Below are 27,245 nucleotides of genomic sequence, written 5' to 3' on the forward strand. Positions count from 1 at the left end.
ATGTTACACATGTATATACAATATTTTTATGAAATGGCACCAAACTGCCTTTGCATAATTTTAGAAACATTTCAGACATACATTTTTGTTCTTTCACGGATAGTGCCACCAATTTCAAAGTTCCAAGAATAAAAGAGCCAGAGTGCAATACTTTTTTATCTGGGAATTTATGGGTAAAATTCCTCCCCCACATGGAGTGGGTCAGGTCTCCTAGTAATACTCACCCCTGCCCGGCCTAAAAATGCAAATTTCCCATGTGCCTATTATAATTTGCTGAAAAGACTTGACTAAGTATACTGCCCCTTGACCCTCCACAATGTACTGCGGTCCCGCCACCATGTTCGTCCATTTCAAAGTGGTGAAAGCCACCGGAGCCGCAGTGGGGAAGGATAAGGGGGAGTGGCTGGGCAGAGGTAAGTGTCACTAGGAGACCTGACCCACTCCACGTGGAGGAATCTCAAGCGTTCACATACCCCCTGCCCAGCCTACATATGCAGGGTGGCACCGTACCCTGGAGGTTGGTTGGCAACAGGAGTGTAACAACTAGAAGAAACATAAGGCGGGTGTCGCAAGAGCAGGCACTCACCAGGAGCAACTCCTAAGTCAAACTCTCCACTGCCCAGTCCGGAACAGTGCTGGAGGTTATCTGGACTGCCTAGCGCAGAGCCGCTCAGCCATGGACCGTTTCGCCCTGCAGAACATCTTTCAGGTAGCACTGGGTGAAGGTAGAAGGAGATTTCCAACAAGAGGTCAAATTGAGGATGCTTGATCTCCACAAAAATCTGGCTGACAACATTTGGATAAAGAATCCACTCTGTCGATTGGACAGCACCCTGAGAGAGTGTCCCAGACCCTGGAGGTGTGGAATGGAGGAAGAAAGGCTTCCCATCCGAATAGTGATACGTCCGTCGTCACGGTCACTTCCAGACTTGGAGGAACGAAAATAAGGCAAAAAAAGTGGCCTTTTGTATCTTTGAGTTACAGGACTATGGCCATATCATTACATGCATGGAAAAATAAAGGTCATTCCGCATGCATTGCAAAAATAGAAAAACTGCAGGTAAGGAGCATCTGAAGATGGAAGATCGCTCCATGATATAGGAATACAGATATCCTATTTTATTCAGCATCCAAGTATTATGATATTCTTATTTAGGGACGGGATCAAAAATACAGAGACCGTTCGCACGCATTCCCTTCCGTTCTGCAAGCCCTCCCGTTCACCCCCGTTCCGAAGAGCACCTCGGAACGCGTTCCTGCCCGTTCGCTTGCATGAGTGATTCAGAGAGTATTGTTATGTTAATTGGCCATTCCTGTGCATGCAGGGTCACAACAAAGATGCGAAGAACATGCATACAAGCTGTTCTTGAGCCTTGGCTGAATAAGTGTCAACAGTGTTTGGTCCGATAAGATGTTTTTTCTTCCCTCTTACAAACACTCATTCTGTCCCTTTAATGGACCGACTTCCCACGTTTTATACATTCTTAATAAAAACTCTCGTGGTCAAGGTTTGGATAAAAAATGTTGAGGAGGAAAGAAACAATATATTTTGACAGGTTGGGTGCTTGGAATAAGGAAAAAAATGAGAACAGGTAGAGGAAAAACAAATAAAGACCACGTCTTGGTTTGGACAGAAAAAAAAGCCAAGGAGGGAAGAATTTATATATTTTGATGGGTTGGGATAGATGCTCCGAATAAAAAATGCAGTGGTGCTGGGAAAAAATAAAACCCACAAGTGGTCTAGGTGTGGATAGAAAATAAATGCCGAGGAAGAAAAAAATGAATATATACTGATGGGTTGGGATGGATGTTCCGAAAAAAATGCAGTGGTGCCGGGAAAAAAATAAAAACCACAAGGTGTGGACAGAAAATAAATGCTAAGGATAGGAAGGAAGAATTAATATTAATGGTGGGTTGGGTAATCTGAATAAAAAAATGCAAATGTGGTCTAGGTTTGGGTAGAAAAGAAAAGCCTTAGAGCTGGTCAGTCTTGTCAAACCATGAAGTACCATTCTAAACATCATACAAAAACATTTGGCTGTTTAAATACTTAATATTATGATTTTTAATTGACTCAGACGCCAATACACCAAAAAAATACCTTGGGACTAAATGATTATTTGCAAGTGGCTCTGCAAATCCCGAAGATAAAAAATTCTAGAATAAATCCACCCCAGCTCTGCAGGAAAATAAATCTTCTAAGGAGTGATTGACAGCTCTATTTTCTTGGAAAGTCGTATGTCGTCAATAACAGCATACACTCAGACAACCACAAATGCATTGTTGTTGAGCTACATACTGTACATGCATTAAAAACACACTTGCTGGGAGGAAACAGCGCTGACATGTGGCGGCTTTCATTTGTTTTGGTGTTGGCCAAATGGTTAAATAACAAATTGAAAAGTTTCTAAACGTTTAGCAGATTAAACATAAATCCCGATTCTTCAAACCTGTGAAGCACAAGTATCGCTGGATTGTTTTTTAAATGTGCAAAGGCAGGAATATTCTTTTTGCTGGAGGTACTTAAAATAAAAGAGTAAAAATCTTTAAAAAATTAAGAGAAGCTCGTTGGGGGCTGAAATATTTTTGCCTAGATCTCAATGACAAAACTCTGAAATGGTAGAATAAATTTGTGAAGACGATAATGCTCTTTGATAGGGAGGGATACAACCTGGAATGAAAATAATGCGAATGAAAATAATGCAATTGGTAGGGCTCAAAATCCTTCCTCTAATTCTAGTGTGAAGAGTGCTGACATCGTAAGCACTAATGTTTTTTCTTAAAGTTCAGTATTGGCAGGCTCCACATACCGAAAGGAATAATGGTGCCATTGGCAAACCTCAAAGGCTGGAAATATGTTTCTACTCAATAACAAACACCTCCTCTCAAAACTTTAAACAATGTATATCTTTTGTTGATAAGAAGCAAAGTATTACTTTGTGGAATGCAGTGCTGAAGTACTCTACTTCAGAGAATTAAAAAGAAATGTCTTAAGCAGAAGAGTGGCATTTAATTTTCCCCGCTGTTTGCGAATCCATGGACGGTTGTTCGAACATCATTCTTGTTTTGGGGACTTCACATTTTCTTCGCATAGATTTTGTGCCACCATGGAGGCCACAACATCTTGCTGTGTGCACAGACCATGATGGGTCTTTTGTTGTAGAGGAACGCGAGGGAATGGGACAGCCGTTCTCACGCGTGCAAAGTGGAGGTAGCTTGAACAAAAGAATGCGTTCCTGGCATTCGCAAGCGTGTGAACGGTCTCTGTATTTTTTTATCCCGTCCCTTATTTGCTAGAACAAAGAGAGCATGAGCAGATAAAATGGTGATATTGACAAAAACTTGCCGAGGACGCCTCTTTTTTCAATCATGCAGGGCACAGTCAGAAAGGCAACCATGGCAAGCTGTTGGGTAGGGTGCGGGTAGGGTGTTGACATCTACCACAGGCATTACTGAACAAGAACGGGTGGGGAGAATAAAACACACATGGTAGGCTGATGGTATCGTGTTTTATTCACAAATCCCCCCAAATAAATTTGTCCGAGATCCTTGGAAAAGCCTTCCAGAGAAGAGTGATTGGCAGCTCTATTATTCTGTGGAATGCGCGTCTCCACTCTCGTCGAAGTCTTTGAGGATGCCATCGGCTGATGATAACTTCTTAGCCAATACCAAAGCCTTTTCCTGTCTACTTAGTGGGTCACTGGTCTGATTGGTGGACTCAATGTTCAGTGTAACTATGGATATTGGTACACTTTATATATCTTGTGGCAGCGAGGTTGTAATCCAGCCGTAGTAGATTGTCGAGGGAAGAAATAGGAAGGGGTCAGTGTTTATAACGGTAAATTTTGGACATGTTAAATGATTTTGTTGTTGTTGGACATGTCTCAACTGGTCTGCTGACATTTTTTTTACCTGTAAGGATCCTCAACATTACCTCAAGATACCAAATATTTTCCGGGTAAAAGTGAGAAGTACTTTTTCCAAGTTGAAAAAGAAGAATTGAAATGCCGTTAGGCAGTAGAATTCTTTCGTTTTTCACTATTATAGAGAAGAAAAATTGACACTGTAACTGGAGAACTGTAACTGGGGAAAATGCACTCCGTTTGCAGACTTATGGAGGCTTAAATGTTGAAAAGACAATTTAGTTTCAATAGGAAAACGTTATCAAAATACCATCAATCCAAGCGTCATCTTTTTAAAAATGTGTTGGTGAAATTTAACATATGATTGTAGAGCCTCTTTGCAGCATAGCCCATCCAGAGGGAAACTGCCATAGAAACAGACCCCATCAAAAGTGGAAAAGGCAAAAGATAGCAGGGAGCGCCTGTGAGTGTGCCTGGTTACGTTCATTAATTTGCCAAAGAAAGTAATTTATTTCTTCTTTATGTATTGTTTCCAGAAGCTTTATTTCTGTTGATAAGTGGCTGAATTAGTCCAATTTTATCATTCTCTTCTCAAGTTATAAGTGGACTGATAATTGAATGAAGTTAATTTATGAAATATTGCTACTGACTGGCATGATTGGTTTTGTTTAGCGATTGTAATATTGAATGTATTATTTTAAATAGCTTTTGCATACATTGGACATGATATTTTGTCTTGCAAATATGCTGTTTGTTCATGGAAAGTACTTTAACTCATGAACTTTACTTTACACTGCCAGGGTAATGTGGGGTTTAACTGCAAAGTTCCTGGAAGTTCAAAAATATATAGGAAAAAATTCATGATTCTCACTGGAAACAATTGATTGATTTCATGTATATCGATTAGGTATGTTTGAGTAAACTGTAGTGCTAGACTAATTAATAAAGTGAATGAAAGTTTCACGTTGAGGCCACACAATTTTTCCATTATGCCCAGTGCCTGTGCAGAGACAAGCTGAAGCAGGATACTCAAGTGCAGTGGGAATAATATATTAAGGCATACAGTGTAAAGTTGCTGCATAATGAATGATGATGTTGCCGACCCAGCATCATCAACATTGAAAAATGCCCTGGCATGAAGCGGTTAAGTCTCGGTGTAATGATTTGATGCTTATATAGCTAAAAACAACAATTATTCTTTTTTGTTTGCATGTTTCATTAAAACGACTTTCATATAAGTATATAAGCCAAAGTAATCGGACATCCTAATTATGGTCTTCTTCTGTCTTGGCCATATCCAGATGCACTATTAAACGTTGCCAAAGAATGAACAGGGTAACATGGTGTTCAAAAAAGAAGAAGAAAAAAACCACAGGGAAGGCGTATTTTAATATGGAAAAGCTTGTCCCAAAAATGACTCAGGGAATACCAACAGACAGAAGTGTATTTCTTCTAGCTCGTGTGAAAAGGCTATTAAGAATTCAAAGTGGATATACGCTGAGCATTGAAAAAGTCTACGGATGTGTGTCAGTGATGGACATGAATGGGAAGCAAGTGACAAGTTAAAAATGAAAATTGGACAGAGGGTCTAAAGATCTGATTTATTATCAAGAACATCATGATCAAAATGTAACACTACGGATAAAAGTTAAAGCATCGAAGATGACGGCTTGGCTACAAACTCACAAAACTTTGATTCTGCCACAAGAACACAAACATAATTAAAACATGTAGATGTTTGTCAACTTGTGCATGTGTCAACTTGTGCATGCGTAACACACTACATAACATTCCTCCCCTTTTAAATCAAAGCAAGCTAGAGTATTATCTTAATTGTAATTCCTAGTGTGCTACAATAAAATATACAGTGATTTTTTTTTAATCTGAATTTCCTTTGTCTGGTGAGCTACTGAGTGTCCTTTTACTCTTGGTAATGAACTACATGCATTTGGTTTCAAACAATTGAATCGTAAACATGTCTTTTAATAACCAACAACACATGAAAACCCAATCTTATGTAAGGTTAAACATACAACTAGTCAAGGTTGATTAACATGTAAACTCCAACCTTACTTAGGCTGTACCCATTTCTTAGCACTGAGTGCATAAAAGTAACTCTTTATAACATGGTAGCTAGCACACAGCAAACACCTGTGCATCCAAGAATTACAAAAGTGTTTACTTATATACCATATAATCCTTCAGATATTGTGGGGAGCGTTTCACACGGGTAAACACCCTTAATGGTACATTTTCAGACTGTTCTGCTTGGCCAGGCTCAGATGCAAAGTTTGGCTGGGCCTCCACAGGTGGTTTTAGTTGTGCTGGGTTGACCGGAGTTGGAAACTGGGAAGGTGTTTCCTCTGCAGCAACCTGAACAGTGATTTCTGGCGGTATTATGGAAACTGGGTCGCGAGAGTAGTATCTGATATGATCGATGTGACATCTCACAATCTTCCATCATCCAGTTGTACCTCAAAGACATTTGAGCTGAGGAGACTTCGAACTTGACCTCTAAGTCAAGTGGCTCCTACCTCAAAGTTCTTTACAAGTACACTGTCAATATGATGGAAGGCTCGAACTCTGAAACTCTTATCAGCATGCTCTTTCATTTGCCTTTGGCATCGTCTTATTATTCAGGCTAGGTCGTAGCTGATCTAACTTTGTACGAATCTGACATCTGTACAAGAGCTCACTCGGGCTTAGTCGGCATTGCTTGCGGTGTCACTCTACAGAAGAAGGAACGTCTGTAGTCTGGTCTCGAGGTCACCTCCTTGATTCTTCTTAAGGCCTAACTTTACTGTTTGTATGGCCCTTTCAGCGAGGCTGTCGCTTGCTGGATGATTGGGAGCAGTCTGGATGTGTTCAACTCCATTGTTAGTGAGAAAAGTGAAGAACTTTTCACAGACGAAGGGTGTACCATTTCCACTTACAATAGACTCTGGAATTCCATGGCTTGCAAACAATCAGCGCAGAACACTGATGGTAGCAGCCGATGTAGAAGTTTATACAGGCACCGCTTTTATCCACTTGCTGTATGCATCCACCACTATTAAAACTTCTTTGCCTTCTATTGAGGCATAGACTATGTGAAGATACTGCCAAGGCTTCGCAGGAAACTCCCAAGGATGGAATGGGCTGTGTGTTGGCAGCTTCTGGTGTTCCTGGCAGACTGGACACTCCTTAACTTGGCTTTCAAGCGACTGGACGATTCCTGGTCACCACAAAAATGACCTTGTGAGCATTTTCATTTTCACAATGCCCGGATGTGTGGTCTGTAACTCTTGCTTCAGCCGAGTACGCAGTTGTGTATTCTGGGGTATGACAACTCTGGGACCCCACATCACCACTCCGTCCTCCACGCTTAACCCTTCTTGTTTGCTTCTGTAGGGAGACGACATCGGACTGGTGGGCTTGTCACGGAACATCGACACTAGCCGCCTGTGATCTGTGACAATGCTGAACCTGTTGCCATGAAGGTACATGTACTTGTGGAATTTCTTTAACCCAAAGATTATTGAATGTCCTTCCTCATACTGAGCATAATTCCGTTCACTCCAGGTGAGGGTTCTGGAGGCAAATGCTATGGGTTGATCTGATCTGTCTGGCATCACATGGCTGATCGTGGCTCCTAACCAACACGGGCTAGCATCTGTTTGAAGCAGAATACAGGCTTCGAATTTAATTTTTTTTAGGGCACTGCCATTTGGCATTGGTGGACTGGCTGGAATAAAGGGCAGTAATGCCAAACGTAAGGGCATTAATGCATCAGCGTACCAAAGTTAAGGGCATTAATGCCATCCCAATTTTTTTTATATCGCACGAAAATGTTTCAGGTTTAAGAAAATGTAGGATACGCACAGAGCACGCCGTATTAGACCAAAAAAGTGCTCGGACAAAATGTAATAACACGATCAGTTTTGTTCTGCTATTACCATCTTTTGATCTGCCATATTATGTAAAAGCTAGAGTTGTAAAATGCAGTGTCGGGTGTCGAAATACACCTTTTCCTGGTCCTACCAGAACCGCACATGCAGCCACATTGAGCAATCCTTGTTCGGGAGCAGGCCATGACAATTTTGGGGTTTTTTTTGGTTTTTTTAGTTTGCCCATTCAGGCAGGCCATGTCGTAAATTTGCTTCTTTTCCTACCTCCATGATTTAAGTAAGGCCTACAGCATACATGCAGTATTTTATTAGGCCAAAAACATACATGTGATAGGCCTACATGTAGTTGTGCTGTTGCATGCGATATGCCTCTCAAAAATTGGGTCAGTAGGTTGGAACATTATTTTGTTTGGGGGCAATTTTGTGCTGATTGAATGGCATAAGTGAGGAGGAAAGCTTCCAAAAGTATCTTAAAAAGTGATGAACACCTGTCTTAATCTCTGTAAAAATTTCTACATACGGCAATACACAAGAAAATTATGAAATATTCACACAATCACGACGGCAATCATGACGGCAAACCGGCCAACAATGTCCGTATAGGTCCTAATGCAGTAATCTGGTAATTGTGTAGGCTATCGCGTGGTATAAGCGGGCGTAATTCATCTAGACCAGCGGCACTAAAATGAGCAGAACAACCTCAAATTTCTCATGAACAAAGAAAATACAGACATAAATAAGAGACCAATTTCTGTGAATTAACTTGCAGAAAACCTCCTACAACCATGCTGCAACATAACATTGATGTCTTTCTGGCCTGCAGCCGGCCTTTTGCATTCGCAAGCGTACGGCCAATGAAGCGTGTCTATGTACAGTACATGCAGTACATGTACAGTACAGACCAGTACTGGTTGCTACATCTGCATGACGCATTCTTTTGCATGGGTGCGGCGCGGCGGGAACCAGAGCAGCTTCGTTTAATGCATAGAGTTTCGTGCACATGTTTTCACCATTGTGACAGCGCGCAAAGAATTATGAGGTGATTTGTGCAAGTGAGTACATGCGTGGCAGGTGCGGTGTGGTCAAATGTGAGCAATCAAGGAACGATGTGTATGCTGCTTTCCGTGTGCCTCGCCGAACAGGGGCAGTCAGTACACATGTGTAGGGCACTACGGCCAAGAGAAAAAAAGGGCACTGCCATCTTGGCCGTGAAACACGACCACTTTTGGGAGGCACCACGGCCAAATGGGAGGGCACCGACGGCCATGGCTGTCATGAAATTCGAGGCCTGAGAATAGGCTTGTGTGGGTCAAAGTGCACCAAGAGACTGTCACTCTCCAACATCTTCTTAGAAGCACCGAAGGTTCTCCGCTGTTCATCACCCTACTTGAAATTTGCATCTGCTGATGTGCTTCCGCTCGGCTTATCCTTTCTGCTTCGGTTAGTCTTTGCTGACTTGTATTCTGCTTTCAGCAAGACCATAAAGGGAGCAATCTTTGTGGACAGATTACGCAGGAACTTCCGGTAATACCCCATACATGTAAGTCCAAGGTATGCTTGTAGCTCCTCTCGATTCTTTGGCTCTATCGTCTTGCGAATGACTTGTACTTTGTCTTCCACTGGCCGTATTCCCGTTTTGTCTATGCGATGACCAAAGTAGCAGACGGACTCTTTGAGATCCTCACATTTCGCTTGTTTGAGTTTCATTCCATTGTCCTCCAGACGCTTCAATACTGCTTCAAGGTTAGCCAGATGCTCCCTGTCATCTTTTCCAGTGACAATTATGTCATCGAGGTAGGGTCTGCACATCGGTACGTCTGCAATCAAACACTCGATAGTATGCTGGAACAGCGCTGGTGCAGATGCCAACCCAAAAGGCAGTCGGGTATACTGGTACAACCCTCGATGAGTATTTATCGTAGTATACTTTCTGGCGTCACTGTCAAGAACAATCTGGTGGTAGGCATGTGACAGATTGATCTTGGATCATTTCTTTCCCCCTTGTAGATCCTCCATCATGTCCTCGAATGTTGGAAGGGGATACTGTTCAAGACTGCGAATTTTTTTGTCTGTGACCTTGTAGTTTCCACATCTTCTGATCTGACCACTGGGCTTTGGGGCCACAAAGATGGGGCAGGCATAGTCGGAGTACTTGACTGCTTCTATTACTCCATGCTGTACCATCTCATCCAAGCAGCCGTCGACCCTCTTTCTAGTGGCATAGGGCACGGGCAAAGCTTTGAAAAACCTGGGCTCTTCCTTGACGGGGTATACTTTGGCCTTAAACCCCTTTAATAGGCTTAGTTTGTTATCATCAAACAACATCTGGTGGTCTTCCAGAATCTTATTCAGGTCCGAAATGGTTTCGTTGCTGCTGGCAATCTCTTTTACACTATGGCAAGGTAACACTTCAACTAATGGCAGTGGGAGCTGCTCAATCCACTGGCGGCCAACTAGGCTAGCCCCCTCTTGAACCACTAGTAATGGCAAAGTCTTAGGCTGCTGAGTGGCATACTTCACAGCAACAAGGGCTTCACCCACAATGGGCACTTTTGTCCCTGTATAGGTCTTGAGGGTGGCTTTGCTAGGGCGGATGTTAGATGACTTGCCAATGCTTGCAAACGTTTGTGCTGAAATGATAGTCCACTGGCTGCCCGTGTCAATTTCCATGGAAAGGCTGTGACTGTTAACATCCAACAGCACAGTGTAGGGCTTTGACGAAAGCTTGTTGACTACACCTCCAAGCTCTAGGTGACTTAGGCCTGTGTAGTCCTCATGGATATCACTGTCCTCTTCATCCAGATGGTAAGGTCGCTGACCACCGGATTTATTGCCATACCTCTTTTCACGGTAACTCTTTATTTTTTCACACTGACTTTTTGTGTGACCAGTTTGCTCACACTTGTGGCACTTTGCTTTGATGAACGGACAATCTTTCGCTATGTGTTGCCCTCCACAGCGCCAGCACCTCTGGTCATGTGACTGGTAAGCAGCTTCCATCTTGGGTTTAGGAACTTTGGTGTATCGATTTGCCAATGGGTCACCGGCTTGCTTGAAGTTAGCTGGCTTGGCCTTGGGCTTTCTTGGTGGCTACCCCTTATTGACTTTCTCCGGGAGACTAACTGGGTTAGATATTTGATATAAGTCTTCAGCATCTCTATTTGCTATTTCCATGGCTGAGGCAATAGTTAGGCTTTTCTCAAATGTAAACTGTGCTTCATGTGCTTCATGTATTTTTGGATTGTATTATCCCTACATCCTACAACCAAACAGTCTTGTAACATATTATTTAATTCAGTAAACTTACATCCATCACTAAGCTGTCGTAATCCTGCAACAAACTGGGTGATTGTTTCACCTTCCTGTTGCTTCCTTAAAAAAAATGGTATTTTAACACTACTTCACTCGGCTTGGGTGAATAATGTTTTGTCAACGCAGTATACACTCCTTGTAAGTTTTCTCTGTAGGCTTTTCTGGCTGCAACAAAGCTGTTAGTGTATGGTAGCCCTTAGTCCCAACACTAGTTAATAGTACGGCACGTTTCTTACCATTATAACTTATACTATTAGTCTTGAATCATGCCTCAAGAATTTCTACCCATTCCTCAAACTTACAACTTGTATCATCCCAAGTGGGTATTGTACCAATAATTCCTGGGCTACTTGGTTGCCATTGTGGATATCTAATTTAGAACGTTTAACCTATAGCTTGCAAGTTACAGCTTACAATTTACAAATTTCTAACGGCAATGGAATATTGAACACACAATTCTGAACAGTTATTTACACATGCTACAAAACGAACACGATCTCCAACAATTATCGAACATGTATCGAATAACACAGGCTAAAATGTCAGGTCTAAAACATTTTACAGGCTACATGTACCAGTATGTCACGTATGTACTGTCTTGGTAACACACAGGCTTTTTTTTTTTAGTTCACTTGGAAATTCCAAACAACATCGATTCATAACCACAGTCTATTTGACTTGTTTCACGAATGTCACGTACATGTACGTACCAATATATGTAACAAGTTCACATTGATACGTGTAGGCTGTCCGTAGTACATACACAGTCCACAGTGGTGGGATGTCTTGAGCAGCTGTTGGCTCTTCTGTTGACTCGGTAATACACTCTGCAACTTATGTAGTACGAGTTCGAGTCTGGGGGCCCTGCACATAACGAAGTAAGGCTATTCCATTGGCTTCACTCAACCCTCTTCGCCAAGTTCACAGTGTTGGCGTTCCTCCATGTGTACGTATAGTGCTAGGCATTAGCTAATTTTGCTTACGTACATGTGTGCTGCTGAAAGTTGTGTAAAGCTTTAAATTAAGTCTGGCTTGTTTCCTGGTCCCTCCACAAGCTGGGCTTTTCCTGGGGGGCGGCATGGTTACTCAACAGGTGGCTTAGAAATCAAAGCCGGGCGAGCTCATTAGTCATATGGGTAGTGATTTGCCTTCTGCGGGGTGGCTGGCATTTCTATCCGAGTGACTCGGGCAGGTCATCCAATGGCTTTCCAGAGATGGCTTGGAAGTTGAAAACGAAACCGGGCTGGACTCAGCGAGGGGAAGTCTGTCTGGTTTGGCTTTCTCCAGGCTATGGGCGGGTCGAACATCGACGACTCAGTCTTGCATTGCTGCTGCGACTGGGTTTCAACAAGCACAGTTACGGCTGGTGCAACCCATTACTGATGCTCAGTGGCTGCCTGCAGGCAGGCATGGAGAGTCATCCCGTTGACGGAATAGCACTGTGCTAAACATGTGCATGTGCTAGGCTACGATGGCTGGCTAGGCTGGCTAGTCTAGGCATATGGGCTCGAACGTCGCGTCGTCGCCATCATCCGTAGTTCCATGGCCCATGGTCACAATCGCGGTTGAGTTTTCGGCAATTAAATAGCACCCTCACTCAGTCCCTGCTACTGTCCCTTTAGCTATTTTATCCTCGTCGCCAACTGTTGTGTCCTAACACTGATTTATTATCAAGAGCATCATGATCAAAATGTAACACTACGGATAAAAGTTAAAGCATCGAAGTAACGGCTCGGCTACTAACTCACAAAACTTTGATTCTGCCACAAGAACACAAACATAATTAAAACATGTAGATCATGTCAACTTGTGCATGCGTATTACACTACATAACAAGATCATCCAGGGACCATTTCTGCAACGGGTAGCCTAGCATTTTATAACTGCCTAACACCTGGGAGTCTACCTTGTGCTTATCGCAAAAAAAGGCCTCATTGTGTTGATCACAATTTCTACTGCCTGTGCTGATTTCAACATATTACAGGGGAATGGATCGGTGCAATTATGGGGAAACATTTCCTAATAAAATTCCCCTGAGGTGTTTACTGTTTGCATCTGGGAGTGGCAGTCGGCCTATAGATGCAGTCGGAGAAAAAAAAAACCAGAAAAAGGGGGTTTCAAATTTATCTTATCTTGATATAATTAACACAAGCAGCCAATTCATCGTGTCAGTGCTATGTATATCGTCCCATTTAAAAACTTGCACTAAAAGCTATGTCTTGAAAAATATTGCTTAAACATGAATTTGGGGATGACAAATTGGTTGAAATTTAAATATTCTTGCCATAAAAACTAGTTTAAGAAAGTAGCCCATTGCAATACAATATTCCTTTCATACAGGAAGAACATGCATACATGTACATGTACAACATCCACAGAGAAAACCCAGATCGTCATGGAGGATTTTGACGTAGTCAAGTCAAGGCTTTGGGGTGCCATGGGCGACGAACAAATATCACTAAATCGTTTGTGGACGTCTCAGAAATCACAAAAGAAATTCATCCAATCCCAAAATTTGTTGCGCACCGTGCAGTGGCCAATTGACCAATCAAAATGTATGTTAAATACATGCCGCCATCGCCAATTTTTCCGGATAAGATTCATCATAGCTCATTTTTGGGAAAAAAGTAAATAAATAAATAAAACTTAGGCCTTTTTTGCGGGGGGCTGGTGGATTTTGAGTTGTCATTAAGGATTTATAAAATCTGTTGAAGTGGATTTTGGGGGAGGGGGAAGAATTTCAGTCTTAAAGTGACTTAGACTGGACGGAATCATCAGAAAATGGGCAAGTAGTACGGGGACCAGGTATACATGTATGTTCCTTCATCTCAGAAAAGGTTTCGAGTTTGACCAAAAATTGCAGTTCACCTTCTGGAAAATGATAGACTTACTGGTTTAGACCGACCGGTTTGTGGTACTATATCTGTAATCACAGCCATCTATTCCAAGATTATGCATCAAGGAATTCAAGATGCAGTTTGTATTATTTCATGCCACGTTTTAGTGATATCTCCATGCATTTTTGGGTAGTTGTGACGTTAATTACACATCGTTTGCAAATTTTGCATAATCTTCGGAACAAAAAGAAATGTGGTTGAAAACTCTCCACCGATGGCCACCAAATTTTCAGGAATAATAAAACAAAGCAGCCGTAGGTTCTGGTTTGTGGTACGGCGCGACGGAGGTACCGCGTAACGGTTTACATGTACTGTGAGGGATACGGAAGGAGCGCTCATACTCGTCTTGAACTTCAATCGTTTACTGCTCGCAAACTCACAAGTGTTTACCAAGGGCCCTCACTCGTTACTCCCGAGTTCAAACAGGCCCCTCACGAGTTTTCGGAGAAACTTTTGGGCTGTACTATACTGTACAAACATACAGAAAGATGGAGCAACGGCCCTGCGTGTGCAGTGGTTCACTACACGTTGTCAGTCACCTTTGCAGTCTGCAGTCACAAGCCCTGCCGAGATGATGAGGTCCTGGATCAGGCTTATCGTGCATTGGACCAGCAATGCACAGTAAAAACCGCAAAGCGTGCATTGAACAGCGTGTCAGGCTCACTGATCGTGTTAGCATGTCGGCTAAAATTCTGACCTGCACTGTAGGTGATAGTCAGTTTCCCTATTTCATTTGTTTCATGATTTATGTTCAAAAAGCTATATCCTCTTCGTGTGATCCCTGTTCACCACTTCCCAGGCTGTATCATGTTATTAGGATCGAGTATTTATAAGTCAGTGACATTAAAGGCACAGCGTTTAAATTACTATACATGTATCTCCTGAAGTATACATGCATGTCCAATTGGGTTGAAACCTTGCAGATACATGTAGCTAGAGAGGAAAGTGTTACTGACGAAAATTGACACCATGTGATGACATGATCATTTGACGCGTCACATGACAATAAAGATACAACCTTTAAAGCCCTGTATCTTCTAAACCACATGTCTAATGGTTAAATCCATGCATGTACATGTAGCTACATGTAGAAAGGGATGCGTTATTGATGAAAACTGACCTGATGTGATTGTGACATCATCAAGTGACAAGTCATGACCATTAAAGGTGCCCTCTTTAAATTACATGTACTATACCTTCTGAACCACAAATCTGATTAGGTTGAAATCTTGCAGTTACATGTACATGTATATGTACATTGTGTACATGTGTTCTACATGTAGATGAAAATTGACATCATGTGAGGATAATAATAAGCAAAAAAGCTTCCATTCCTTTCCATGAACAGATGAACCACTTTAGTTGTATTTGCTTTCCTACATGTACATGTACCTACAAATTCTATTGTAGCAAAAATTAGTTTACTTCCCGTATCCGCTGACTTAGTTTAAGCCGTTTGTACGAAGAAACTCCTAGTGCACATGTGAGCTCCTACATCATGTTGTTTGTTTTTATAATCTTCAAGTTGGGCGCCTCCGCTGTGCACGCATTACGGTGCAAGCAGTAATCGCACGTCGGTGCATTTTTTAGCGATTACTTGTTGGGTGCACTTTATCTAGGTCTTGGGTGTGCGAGTATTATTCACCCATGCTTAGTGCACTTTTAGGAGTTTTTGTAGCCCAATTAGGTAGCACGAGATTAAATTCGTTGCTAGGTATGCTGAACTTTGGGTCTTGATTTGTTGTTATTGTTCGGGCTAGGACTAGACTTGGACTTGTCAGATTGCCGTCGCTGCCACTAAAGAAAATAACTGTTACGAGGGAGGGAAACCCATTCTCGGTTATTTGAATAAACCTACACTTAGCTCAGAGAATCGACGCAGCTGTTCATCTGCGTCACAAGGAATTTTGAGAATTGCATCACATCTCAGCTTCCATCACATCCATTATCCTTCCAAATTTATTGTTTCTGATTTTGTAAATTTATGAATCACATACATCATGACCTTTCAAGTTGAATTTAAGGCTGGTCACTCTAACATTTCATTTCACAAAGCTACAAAGCAGGAAATTTGACCTCACACTTAGAAAATTCATGTTCTATACTCAATAGAAATGAAACGTCCAGTACACTATATGGCATTATGGATGACTACATATTTCATGAGCATGTAATTCTGGGTGTAACAGCTCCATAAACTTTGCTCCAGTCTTACATGCATTTTGTTTAAAAAAATTGAAAACGCACCATTTCCTGGCTGAGGATGTCACAGCTGAATCGAGTAACCATTTTTTCTTTTTTAGTCTTTTCCCTGGCAGGACCATGATTGCTGTTGGCTATTGTAGTTTTGTATTTATTAACTTAGTTCACCTTTGTGTTAGCCCTAGCCCAGCTTTGGAATGCAGGGGCGTGCATGAGTGCACCCTTGGCACTTGCTGAATGTGGGTGTGAATGTATATAAGGATTGATTAAACAGGGTGTGGGGTGAGATTTGCTACATGTTGCGGTAGAGGGAACACGGTGTTCTGATTTATGCTGACTTAGCCATTTTGGTTAGCTTGTGCCGTCCCTTGGCTATTGGCACAGATGATTGAGGCTCTGTGAAGTCTTGGGGGTAGCTCGGACAAGCATATGTCGGCGGAATAACGGCAGTCGTAAGTTATACCTTATGGTTTTCTATTTTAATTGCTTGGAATTGATGTAATGTGCCATCTTGACAGAGTTGTTGTTGTACTCGTTTTGGCAAGGCGTAGTTTGATGATTGTCTATTGTAGATGGTCCTTATATGAAGTACATGGATCAGCGGATCCCTGATGTTGTAGGCAGCCAGTTAATCTGTGAAGCCTGGAGAGAGTCTTTGCTGCCGGGAACTCCACTGGCAGAGTGAAGCCTCGCTGTTCCCGAACCTGTGTAGATGAAACTACAGGCGGCTCTCCACAGCGTCGTCCTGCTCTGGCAATTCAACTAGCCTTGGCGATCTGGACGATGGGTGTGGGACCACCGTAGCTGTGACGAGCACCACTGCAAATCTCCCCTACATAAATAATTTCTTATTGTTGTATAATATTCTGATTAATTTTTTTGATTCCCTCTGTATTTGGCTTTATCTTGTGAAGAGGATTGAAAGTTCGAGATAATTGATTTATTTGGTTTGTTGCACCTGTTTAAAAGTCACACGTCGTGGGAAATGTACTGATTCTTTGCTGCATAAATGTCACCCTTGTGGTAAACTACTTGTGGTATTGTGATATTTTGGTTATAAACGTATAAATTGTTCGACTTATTTGACTTGTCTAGATATTAAGTAAGGAATTGCAGTTTGAAGTAACTCTGGCTAATTTACTATATATATATCCTCCACAGTGCGGACGGATTGTGTGGTTAGACGTTTTAACATTGAGCCTTGAGAATTGACCGGCAAAATAAGGATTCTAGAACTGTTCATATGAAGAAAGGTTGTACAAGAAACTGACAGTTTTTTAACGTGAATTGATGGTTGAGCATTGCAAATATTGAATAATTCGTATAGAGGAATTTGACCGTGTAAAATAAGAATTGGGCAGGAAATTTAATTGTAAGATAAATCTAGTACGATTGCTGAATTTGCCGTTCTATGGTCATGGGCCAAGTTCTGCATTGAGGGACATTTTCAGATATTTCCCCTGCAATTTCAAGTTGTGCATAATTATTGTTTTGAATAAATTTAGATGTATATGGTGTAAATATAAAAATTTTGTGTGAAGTGATCTCCTTGTTAAAGTTCCCATAGACTGTGTGTCTTGGAGCAGAACACACATCATGCGACTAAAACCTGGATTCTCCACCAAATAATGGTAAGGCAGAGAAAAGAGAAGGAGGCGGCCGATAGGGAAGCACGGGCGGAACAATTGGAAATTGCTCGACAACAGCAAGAGGTGTATGCCTTACAAATTCAGTTACAGACCATGACTCGGGGCAAAACTGAAACTGATAGTGCACCTTTCAGTAAGACTAAAAGTGTTGTACCTAAACTTCCCTGTTTTGATGAGGAGAAAGATGATTTGGATGCTTTTTTGAAGAGGTTTGAGCGATATGCTACGGCACAAAGTTGGCCTATGAAAAACTGGGCTGTGAATCTGAGTGCCTTATTGAAAGGCAAAGCACTTGAAGTCTATCTCAGAATGCCGCATGGTGAATCTGATAACTATCTTTCGTTAAAAGATGCCTTGCTAAAGAGGTTTAATTTCACTGAAGAAGGATTCAGGAAAAGGTTCCGGACTGCCCGGCCAGATAAGTTTGAGAGTCCCAGACAGTTTGCGGTTAGGTTAGATAACTATATCTGTAGGTGGACTGAATTAGCTAAAATCGATCAAACTTTTGCTGGCCTGAAAGATTTGTTGTTACGTGAGCAATTTATCAATGGTTGCAGTCTTGAGTTATCATTGTTTCTTCTGGAGAGGCAACCAAAGAGTGTTGGAGCCATGGCCGAACTCGCTGATCACTACATCGAGGCAAGGGGTGGAGTGTTTGCATTAGACAAACCGGGAATTTTCTTTCCTCCAGCCAGTGCCAACCGGTTTCGAGACCAGCAATATCAGGTTCGAAAGACTGGTAACCCCAATAAATTACCTGATCTTAAGTCCTCGCACATGGGTGTGAAAACCGCTCAAACGGGTAAATCGAATGTGTCACCCATTACTAACCAGCGAGAACCTAGAACTTGTTTTCTTTGTCATAAGACAGGTCATATTGCCAGGGAAAAGACAAAAAAAAAAAAATGGTTACTCTGATTCAGCTGTGAATAGAAATGAAACGTCCAGTACACTATATGGCATTATGGATGACTACATATTTCATGAGCATGTAATTCTAGGTGTAACAGCTCCATAAACTTTGCCCCAGTCTTACATGCATTTTGTTTAAAAAAATTGAAAACGCACCATTTCCTGGCTGAGGACAATGCTGAAGTCTCTATCCAGCTCCTGCTCTCTAGCATGCTGGACACGCTGTCCCAGGCTGGAGGATGTGATGCGTCGGATGATCTCACTGAGGAAGGCATGGGATTTCTGCTTGCTAAAATCTGGGGTGGTCGCACACAAGTATGTGATGCCATCTTGTACAATCACTGGGAACATATATCTAGAATGAGGTAAATAAAGGTGATGGTAATTCTAAAAGTGGTTTTTAGATGTTGTCTGATCTACTCTTAACTTTTGGAAAGGAAGCAGCAAATTAATGACCAAGATGACCGACACAAGGAGGAACTCAGAAGAGAATGTGACATGGATTCAAAATTATTTTAAAACTAGTAAGCACTCAAACAATGGACAGCTTGATTCAAATCATTCAACATTGAATTCCATCCACTAGAATTTTCATGTGGACTTTCAAACATCAGTAAAGGTTTTGATGTTGGAAAGGCAATTTCAATATTTTTTGGGAATAGCTATCATACAATTAGAATATTAAAGGAAGAGGTTAACAAAAAGATTATCCACTGCCTGAAATGACACGGGTCTTTTTTAATATTCTATTCAAATTGAACTCCTCAAATAAGGTCGCTCACATACATGTGCATTTAATTAATTTTGAACTTTACCAATTTTTTTATTCACAAACATTAGGGTCAGTCTGGAAATGTCACCTAGCAGGTTCTTACTGATCTGATGTGTAGACCATTTTTGAATCCTTATATGGGATGTTCTGCAGCATTGACTGACACACACTGGAAAACTTGTGCTCAGAGCTCGCAGAGTTTTCCACCAGGAGGGTACCACCCCTAGCTATACAACTGTACAAGATCGTCATTCTGTGGTGTGGTGTTTGAGGTACAGAGTGTTAGGAGGATATGACATCAGAGTGAGTATCACGCAGACTGCTGAAAATAAAAAAGAAAGGAAACCAGCTCAGCAAACTTATTAACAAACATTCTCTCGCAGACCCATTCCAACCTGCTTACAGAACATACCACAGCACACAGACAGCATGACTATACATGTACATGTGTTAAAAACGACATTTTGAAAACTCTGGACAAGGCCATTTTCTTAGTTGTGCTGTGTGCTGCATTTGACACTCTTGATCGTAGTCTCACGTTATGTCACATCACCTCAAAAACCATTTAGGTGTTACTGATACTGTCCTTTATAATTTAGTATTATCTGCAGCCACAATATCAAATATCAAATACATGTATATGCTAATAATATTCAGATACATGTATATCATGACTTTCACGCATCTGTTCCCAATGATGCAGCATGTGCTGGATGCTCACAAACTCCAGCTGATCCTGCTGATTAGGGATAACACTTAATTTTCACTGCCTTGTCATATCATCAGAAAATTATGGGTAACTTACATCTAACTCTTATAAAAGACAAGACAATTAGGCCGTCTCAAACAGTTAGGAATTTGAGTGCTGTTTTCCGTAGTTCTATGACAATGAGTGCATAGGTCGCATGTACATAAAATCTATCAACTACATGTACCGCAACAGAAACATTTTCAGAAATCAAGGCAGAAACAGTGTGCCCCATCGTCTTTTCTACAGGGCATAAAAAGGGAAATAAAGTTCAAAATTTACAACAGGATCTGTTCAACATGCAGCGCTACTGGGCAACAATGCAGATTGACCAATCACACCTACATGTAACAGTAACACCATGCTCAGAACATCTTTCCAGCAGAGCACTTATTGCAATCAAAATTTTAAATCTTTTTTTTTTTTGAATGGGGCAACAATATTGCAATTTTGTTTCAACTCAATGTCTTTCAGTACCCACAGTATTGATAAGAAGTATGGGTTCACATGTTTCACACGATCTTAGTTGGCAGGAATTTTTGGTCCACTCAAGCCACTTGTTTTGAATTGATTCCTTTTTGATGCAGGAATTAAATGATTGTAATCATGAACAAATTGAATTATGTTTTATCTCTAAAACCATTTGATGCGATTAGAAATGTTGGTCACTATGCAATGAAATCAAAACAGTAACAAAATGTTAATAGGGTGAGTTTCAATCAAGCCTAAGTCACTACTCTAGTAATGACAAAGAAGATGGTTTTTTTTCTTTTTTGCTTGGCTTACTACTGCAGATGTCTTAACCACTCGACCACCGAGCTTGCCGGGGTCGGCTGGCCAGTCCGAGTCAAATTAAGCAGCGGGTACCGCGAACTATTTTCAAGATGTATTTTTTTTTGCGTTGGGGAGATGGCAATTATATATAACAGGTTTTGCCCTTACCCAACATATATTAATACGCACCGTATGCTCAGTGCTTGTCCGAGAGCTTGCGAAAAAACCTCATAAGCTTACTCGGGTGGGACCCGAACCCACGACCTCCTGCTTACTAGTGCATTCTGTTTGGCTGGGTAGTCTGGTTCCCAGCCCAAAGATTCCATTAATAAAAATGTTTGACAAGAATAGTTGGAACTATCGGGTCTGGTATCCAGACTATTTGGCTGGGGAGCCTGGTGCAAGTACCGTGTACAGCGTGTGATGACCAGGGCAGGGCAACATAGTGATAATGGTCACTCTTTGGTGTTTTCAAACCATGGCAAAGCTTGAGATAAAAACGTCAGCCTAGTTGTATCACATGATGGAGCTGACTACGAAATCCTTGCTTTGTCTGTGCCTCAGGCTTGGATGAAGGAGCCCAAGCTTCACGACAAGATTTGATAAACTGCATTCCTGTCAATTCCTATGAGAACCATTGGTCTGTACATGTTTATAAATTAATAAAAGCGCGGGACCAGGCCATATTTCAAATTGCAAAGGTTATTTGGTTATGTCAGTAGTGGTAATGAAATGACTTTGTGCAATCACTGACCCTAGAAAATTTACAACTATGTATATTTTCTAACTACGTCTGCTATGGAAATAATGTAACCTGAGCTCAAGCTTGCAGCCTAAAGGTCATGCTTGCAGCCTAAAGGTCATAACTTACATGTTCATTGAAACATCAATTTTATTAAAAACTTCTGACAATAAATCGGTTACCAAAAAGTGCATTCCCAGAAATGAGTACTTATGATATTTAGGTTCTTGTCATTTCAACATTGCCCGGTAGAAAGCTTTGGACTTTGGACTAAAAATTTATTTACAACCTCAGCACCCCTAAGAGAAATGTGGTCCTGCAGGCATGACCTCAGGTAAAACCTGAAGGAAGTGATTTTTATGGTTAGGGGCATAGTTGCCCAAACAGGCCTCTTGACTGAAGCCCTGAGGGAGGCTCAGCTCCAGGACAGCAGTATGAGTTGGTTCATGAAGTTGAAAGAAAAGGGAGAAAGTCAGCCTTCAGGAGTGGAAGACTGTGTCCCACTTTCTAGTCATAATATGTCCAAGACTTTCTGGTCACAATGGGACCAAATAATTTAATTCATTCATTAATTCATTTTTATTTACCCCACACTTTGTGTCCAATAAGCCAAATTGTATGTGAGTTTACAAAAATGAGAAAAAGATTAACACGATTCAAAAGCCATTAAGGGTAAACACTTAAACAGAAAAATATTTAAAGACACTTAAAAACAGACAATCAAAATTTCCTTTTACATTAATCTATAAATACACATAAGTTAGAATGATATAAATATTAAAAAAACAACCACGTTCCAAGGAAATGTGCACAGCTAAAAAAAAGAGAATTAAGGTTAAAATTGAAAAAAAAAAACATAAATGGATGTGATCAATCAAAATTGGTCCTTGCGAACTGATTTTGTTTTTCACCTATAAATTTCATCATTTGTTTCATTCATGAGTTTTGCCAGGTGACAGCATATCTCACCAATCTACACTTAGGTTGATCGAAACGGCGCTTTTCTCTAAGGGTCATTTCATGGTAACTGCTATTATGCTTGAACCAGGATTCAAATCTAGCAGAGTTAACACACAATTGGGCAAATTTCCTACTCAACATTTCTCTTCTATCATACAAGGTCGGAAGTTTCAATTCAAACATGGCATGATCATAACCAATATAGCTAGGACCAAGAATTATTCTACAGGCTCGTTTCTGAACTTCCTCGATGGCTTCAATCTGGTTATGTGTGAGCCCTGAACTCCACACGGGTGCTGCATATTCGAGCACAGAACGAATGTATGTCATACATATTGTAACAAGGTACAGTTTGTGATAAAGGCTTACATTAAGCCACAAGCGATTGAAGAAGTGGACATCCCAAGAATTAGGTGCTTCAGAGGCAACTACAGATATTGGGAACTGATACCTGATTTCTATGCCGACGACTTGGTCCACTTTTTTTATTTTTATAGAAAATATTTTGAAGACAAGGCACTTGCCCAATTTAAGGAAATCGGCTCTTATAAATTACAAACGTCCATTAAGATTCTGTTCAAAATTGAAAAGCCAGGAGTAGAAACTAAACTCGGCATTTTCACAATTACGAGCCAAAATAAAGTGGTCTTTTCAAAAAAGGAAATTAAAGAAGTTTTAGCCCAACAATTTGCCAAACATTTAGAAGACGTGGAAGCTCACGAGCAAAGAGGCTCGGGCTGGGTGTTTGATAAAGTGCACGCCTTTTACATCAACGTGGTGAAATATAATCCAGTTGGCACTACTTATATTCCACTCCCAAAATATTTAGCGGCCAAAACTGCAATTAACAATGTCCAAAATAAAGAAGACCAAGAGTGCATCCGTTGGGCATTGAGATCTGCTTTAAAATTATATTCAGACAATGTCAAGCATCAGTTAGAAACGAACCCAAATTACAAAATAAATAACGAGCGCACCTTGACTTAGACTAGAGAAGACAGCCTAAATTTCAAAAATATAAATTTTCCAACACCAATTTCACAAATTTCACGCATCGAATCACAGAATAATTCAGCCATTAATGTGTTTGGCTATACTGAGAAAGAAGGGATTTACATGTATGTGCTTTATAAGACCAAATGCGAAAAAGAGCCCATCAATTTCCTCTACTTTACCAAAGGCGAAACGAGTCATTATTGTTGGATTAAAAATTTCTCACGTTTGATGGGCGACATTGATAAATAGGCCACAAAAAATATTGGCGCTTCAAATGCCTGTCACATTTTCAAAATGTAGAATGACTCGCCCGGCACCAAGCAGACTGTCAAGGAATTGACGCAGCAGCGTGCAAGGTCGAATTACCCGCCAAAGGCAAAAATATTCTCAAGTTTGAAAATTATAAAAACAAGCAAGACGCCCCTTTTATAATTTATGCAGATTTTGAATCTGTTTTAGAGCGCCTTCCCCCAACCTCACTAAACACGGTCAAGACCCAGATCCATAAGCTGTGTGGTTATTCATACGCAGTCATTAGATGTGACAGGCATAGACAAGCACTTATTCTTTGAAAGGGCTAAAAGAGGTGGCATTTCTAGCGTGGGTGCAAAGTGCTATGCAAAGGCAAACAATCCGGGCCTACCAGACTACGACCCAAATAAGCCAGAGTCGCGTATCATGTATTTTGACGCAAATAATTAATACGGCTGGGCCATGAGTCAGCCTTTGCCTTTTAAACATTTTAGGTGGATTCAGGACGTAACTTACCCCAGAATACATCTAAAAAATTTACCCAAGAGCATCAAAAGGTTATATACTCGAGGTAACGTTAGACTATCCGCGACACTTACACGATAAGCAAAACGACTTCTCACTAACACCTGAAAATATACCGATCCCGAATGAATGGCTGTCAGAACATCAAAAAGACTTGATATTCTACGGCGAGCAAATTACTTCGATAGATAAACTCGTATCGACTTTAAACACTAAAAATAAATACGTGGTTCATTATCGAACTTCACAGAAATATTTAGAACTCAGCATAGAATTAAAACAGGTGCATCGTGTCATGTCATTTAAACAGATGCCTTGGATGAAAAGTAATATCGATAAAAATACCGAGTTACGCAAATTAGCCAAGTCTGATTTTGAGACGGATTTCTTTAAATTGATGAATAACTTGGTTTTCAACGAAAGCTGTTTTAAACTCGCCTTTAAATTCCGACCCCGAGTCTACCATTATAAGTTTAGGCCAAATCAGAGGTGAATGCTCGTAAATTAAAATAAACGGCTTCAGACGTTTGCTCGGATGTTTTACTGGTCAACTGGGCTGCCTCTTTATACTCCGAATCGACGTCTACTACGGTCAAAACGTATTTGAAAGTTTTTTTTTTAACTTGATCCCAGAGTAAATATAATATATCCATTTGGTGCGCGTAATTGGGTTTGACTGATTATGATTGTAATGTCATTGGTCTCGGTACGTACATGTATGTAAGTGAAGGTAAGTAAATTTGCCAATTAGCCTGCTTTTTTAACCAGTTTTTAATAACTGATTTTTCTGTGCCTGTCTTTTCGTGTAAATGATCGACTGTTCTTTCGCCTCACCAGTAGCCTTGAGGACTGTAGAACAACTTTGAAAATTCTTGGTCCATTTTAAAAAACTAGTTATTTAAGTTAAGCAAATCGATACGCTAAAAAAATGACTAAAGCAGTCCTGGATATAATCCATATAAATACACGACTTTGTTGATCCTCGGACGGTACGCAAAATCTGATAATTTAGGTTCTGGCAGTAAAGGCGTAACCTGTTTGGGATCAGGTCAACTCGGACCCAAACCAACTCGGACCCATTCCAACTCGGACCCATGCCAACTCGGACCCAGGACCAACTCGGACCCACGCCAACTCGGACCCAATACTAACTCGGACCCACGACCATCTCGGACCCACAACCAACTCGGACCCACGTCAACTCGGACCCACGCCATTTCGGACCCACCTCGAGTCAACTCGGACCCACTGAGTCTTACGGTTGCATTACACCAAATACGCGCCCGTAGACCGAAATAGCGCCGACTTTTGAACCTCGGGAAGAGGTTGGCCTTCATTTTTTCTCGCTGGAAATTCAAGATAATTTTTTTTCCACTTGAAATTCAAGATTATGGCCAGATTGATCACTTTTCGTTTCAATTTTATGAACTTTTTTATTCGCCTTTTCCAAAGATACCCCCTAATCAGTAGTAGTAAAACTATGCGTTCAGCTCTGAATGTAGCCGCCTGCCTCTATCCAAAATAGGTCCGCATTGTGGGGCGTTTTGTGAAAGAAATACTCTGAACCGGAAACTATTAATCCCAAATTCGGGATTTATATAAATAATTCTATGATCCCTCGTGATTATGGCACTATTAAAGGTCAATGTTCGTGACATTGGTGTATATCTGCAGTATCTGTTGTATGTATGCAGTATCTCTTATGTACATCAGAAGGCCTATCTGTGGCTTTTTATTGCAACAAAAACTTTGGGGGCTGTTTGGTGAAAGTTCATTCGATTTCTGTTGGTGATCTGGAGTGCCAAAAAAAAAAAAACTTCGGAGAAAGGGCGTCAATGATTTGGTACTGTCAATCACACTCCAAAAGCTGCTCCCATTGGTTGTCCCAAGCTCCCACTCCCCGATCATAGGGTTTCAAGAATGGAAGGTGACAAAATCAGTCTTTGTGGTTAATCATGGCGGTACCTCGGAAGCTAATAACCGATTAAGATTCCAGATTACAAGCGGCAAATAAGACATCAAAGGAAATGTGCCTCCATAAAAATACGACGCTTGTCGGTTACTTATCACTTGTTCCAAGACATCACTGATATCAAATCTAGTCCTGTACGGTTTTTAACCACCATGCCTGTTCAAACTCGAAAACGGAGAAATTCTGGGAATCCTGTGCCACTGTTTCCCCGCATAATGTGTAGAGAGGACGTTAAATCTCGGCAGCATGCAGTGCAAAAGTGTCATTTACCAAATGCTTAAATGTAAAAGTGGACAAAATAAAAATTTTCAACAAGTTAATCACGCTCCTTGGGTTGGGTCCGAGTTGACTCATGGTGGGTCCTAGTTGGTCGTGGGTCCGAGTTAGTATTGGGTCCGAGTTGGTTGTGGGTCCGAGATGGTCGTGGGTCCGGGTTAGTATTGGGTCCGAGATGGCGTGGGTCCGAGTTGGTCCTGGGTCCGAGTTGGCATGGGTCCGAGTTGGTATGGGTCCGAGTTGGTTTGGGTCCGAGTTGACTCGAAACCACCTGTTTACCCGTCAATTTGGCATAGGCGCGTAATGCTTCGTCCACGTTTACAAATGTTTGCTGACTCGTGTGTTCTTGTCACACTAGTTCGTTTAAAAAGTCTAACATATGAACACGATTTTGTTCCCAAGATTCTTTTGCTTGCACCAGTTGTTCTAGGGCTAAATCGTGATGCCTTCGTTCCTCGTCAACTTTACTTTTCGATAAACTACTAAAAAAAAAATTTGAACCCGTG

At 41.2% G+C, this 27,245-nt stretch overlaps 1 protein-coding gene across 10 annotated transcripts in view; it reads right to left on the reverse strand.

Annotated features, from left to right (window-relative positions):
- Nucleotides 1-27,245, reverse strand: part of LOC110990340 (vesicle-associated membrane protein 7-like) — a 106,606-nt gene that overhangs the window by 61,482 nt on the left and 17,879 nt on the right. For 8 of the 10 annotated variants that reach the window (XR_015428377.1, XR_015428378.1, XR_015428379.1 and 5 more), the window contains exons 2-3: nt 19,598-19,813; nt 18,879-19,077 (exon numbers count right to left, since the gene is read on the reverse strand). Coding sequence is in view for 5 of the 10 variants with exons in the window: in XM_087149146.1 (XP_087005272.1) it covers nt 18,879-19,077; nt 19,598-19,746 (348 nt within the window). In the remaining 5 variants the exon portion in view is untranslated. Of the gene's footprint in view, nt 1-18,878; nt 19,078-19,597; nt 19,817-27,245 lie in introns of all 10 variants that reach the window. The other 2 variants (XM_087149145.1, XM_087149144.1) reach the window with 1 other exon arrangement.

Source organism: Acanthaster planci, linkage group LG19, assembly GCF_054643075.1.
Source record: "Acanthaster planci isolate LZ-2023a linkage group LG19, COTS_SCS, whole genome shotgun sequence".
Taxonomy (NCBI): Eukaryota; Metazoa; Echinodermata; class Asteroidea; order Valvatida; family Acanthasteridae; genus Acanthaster; species Acanthaster planci.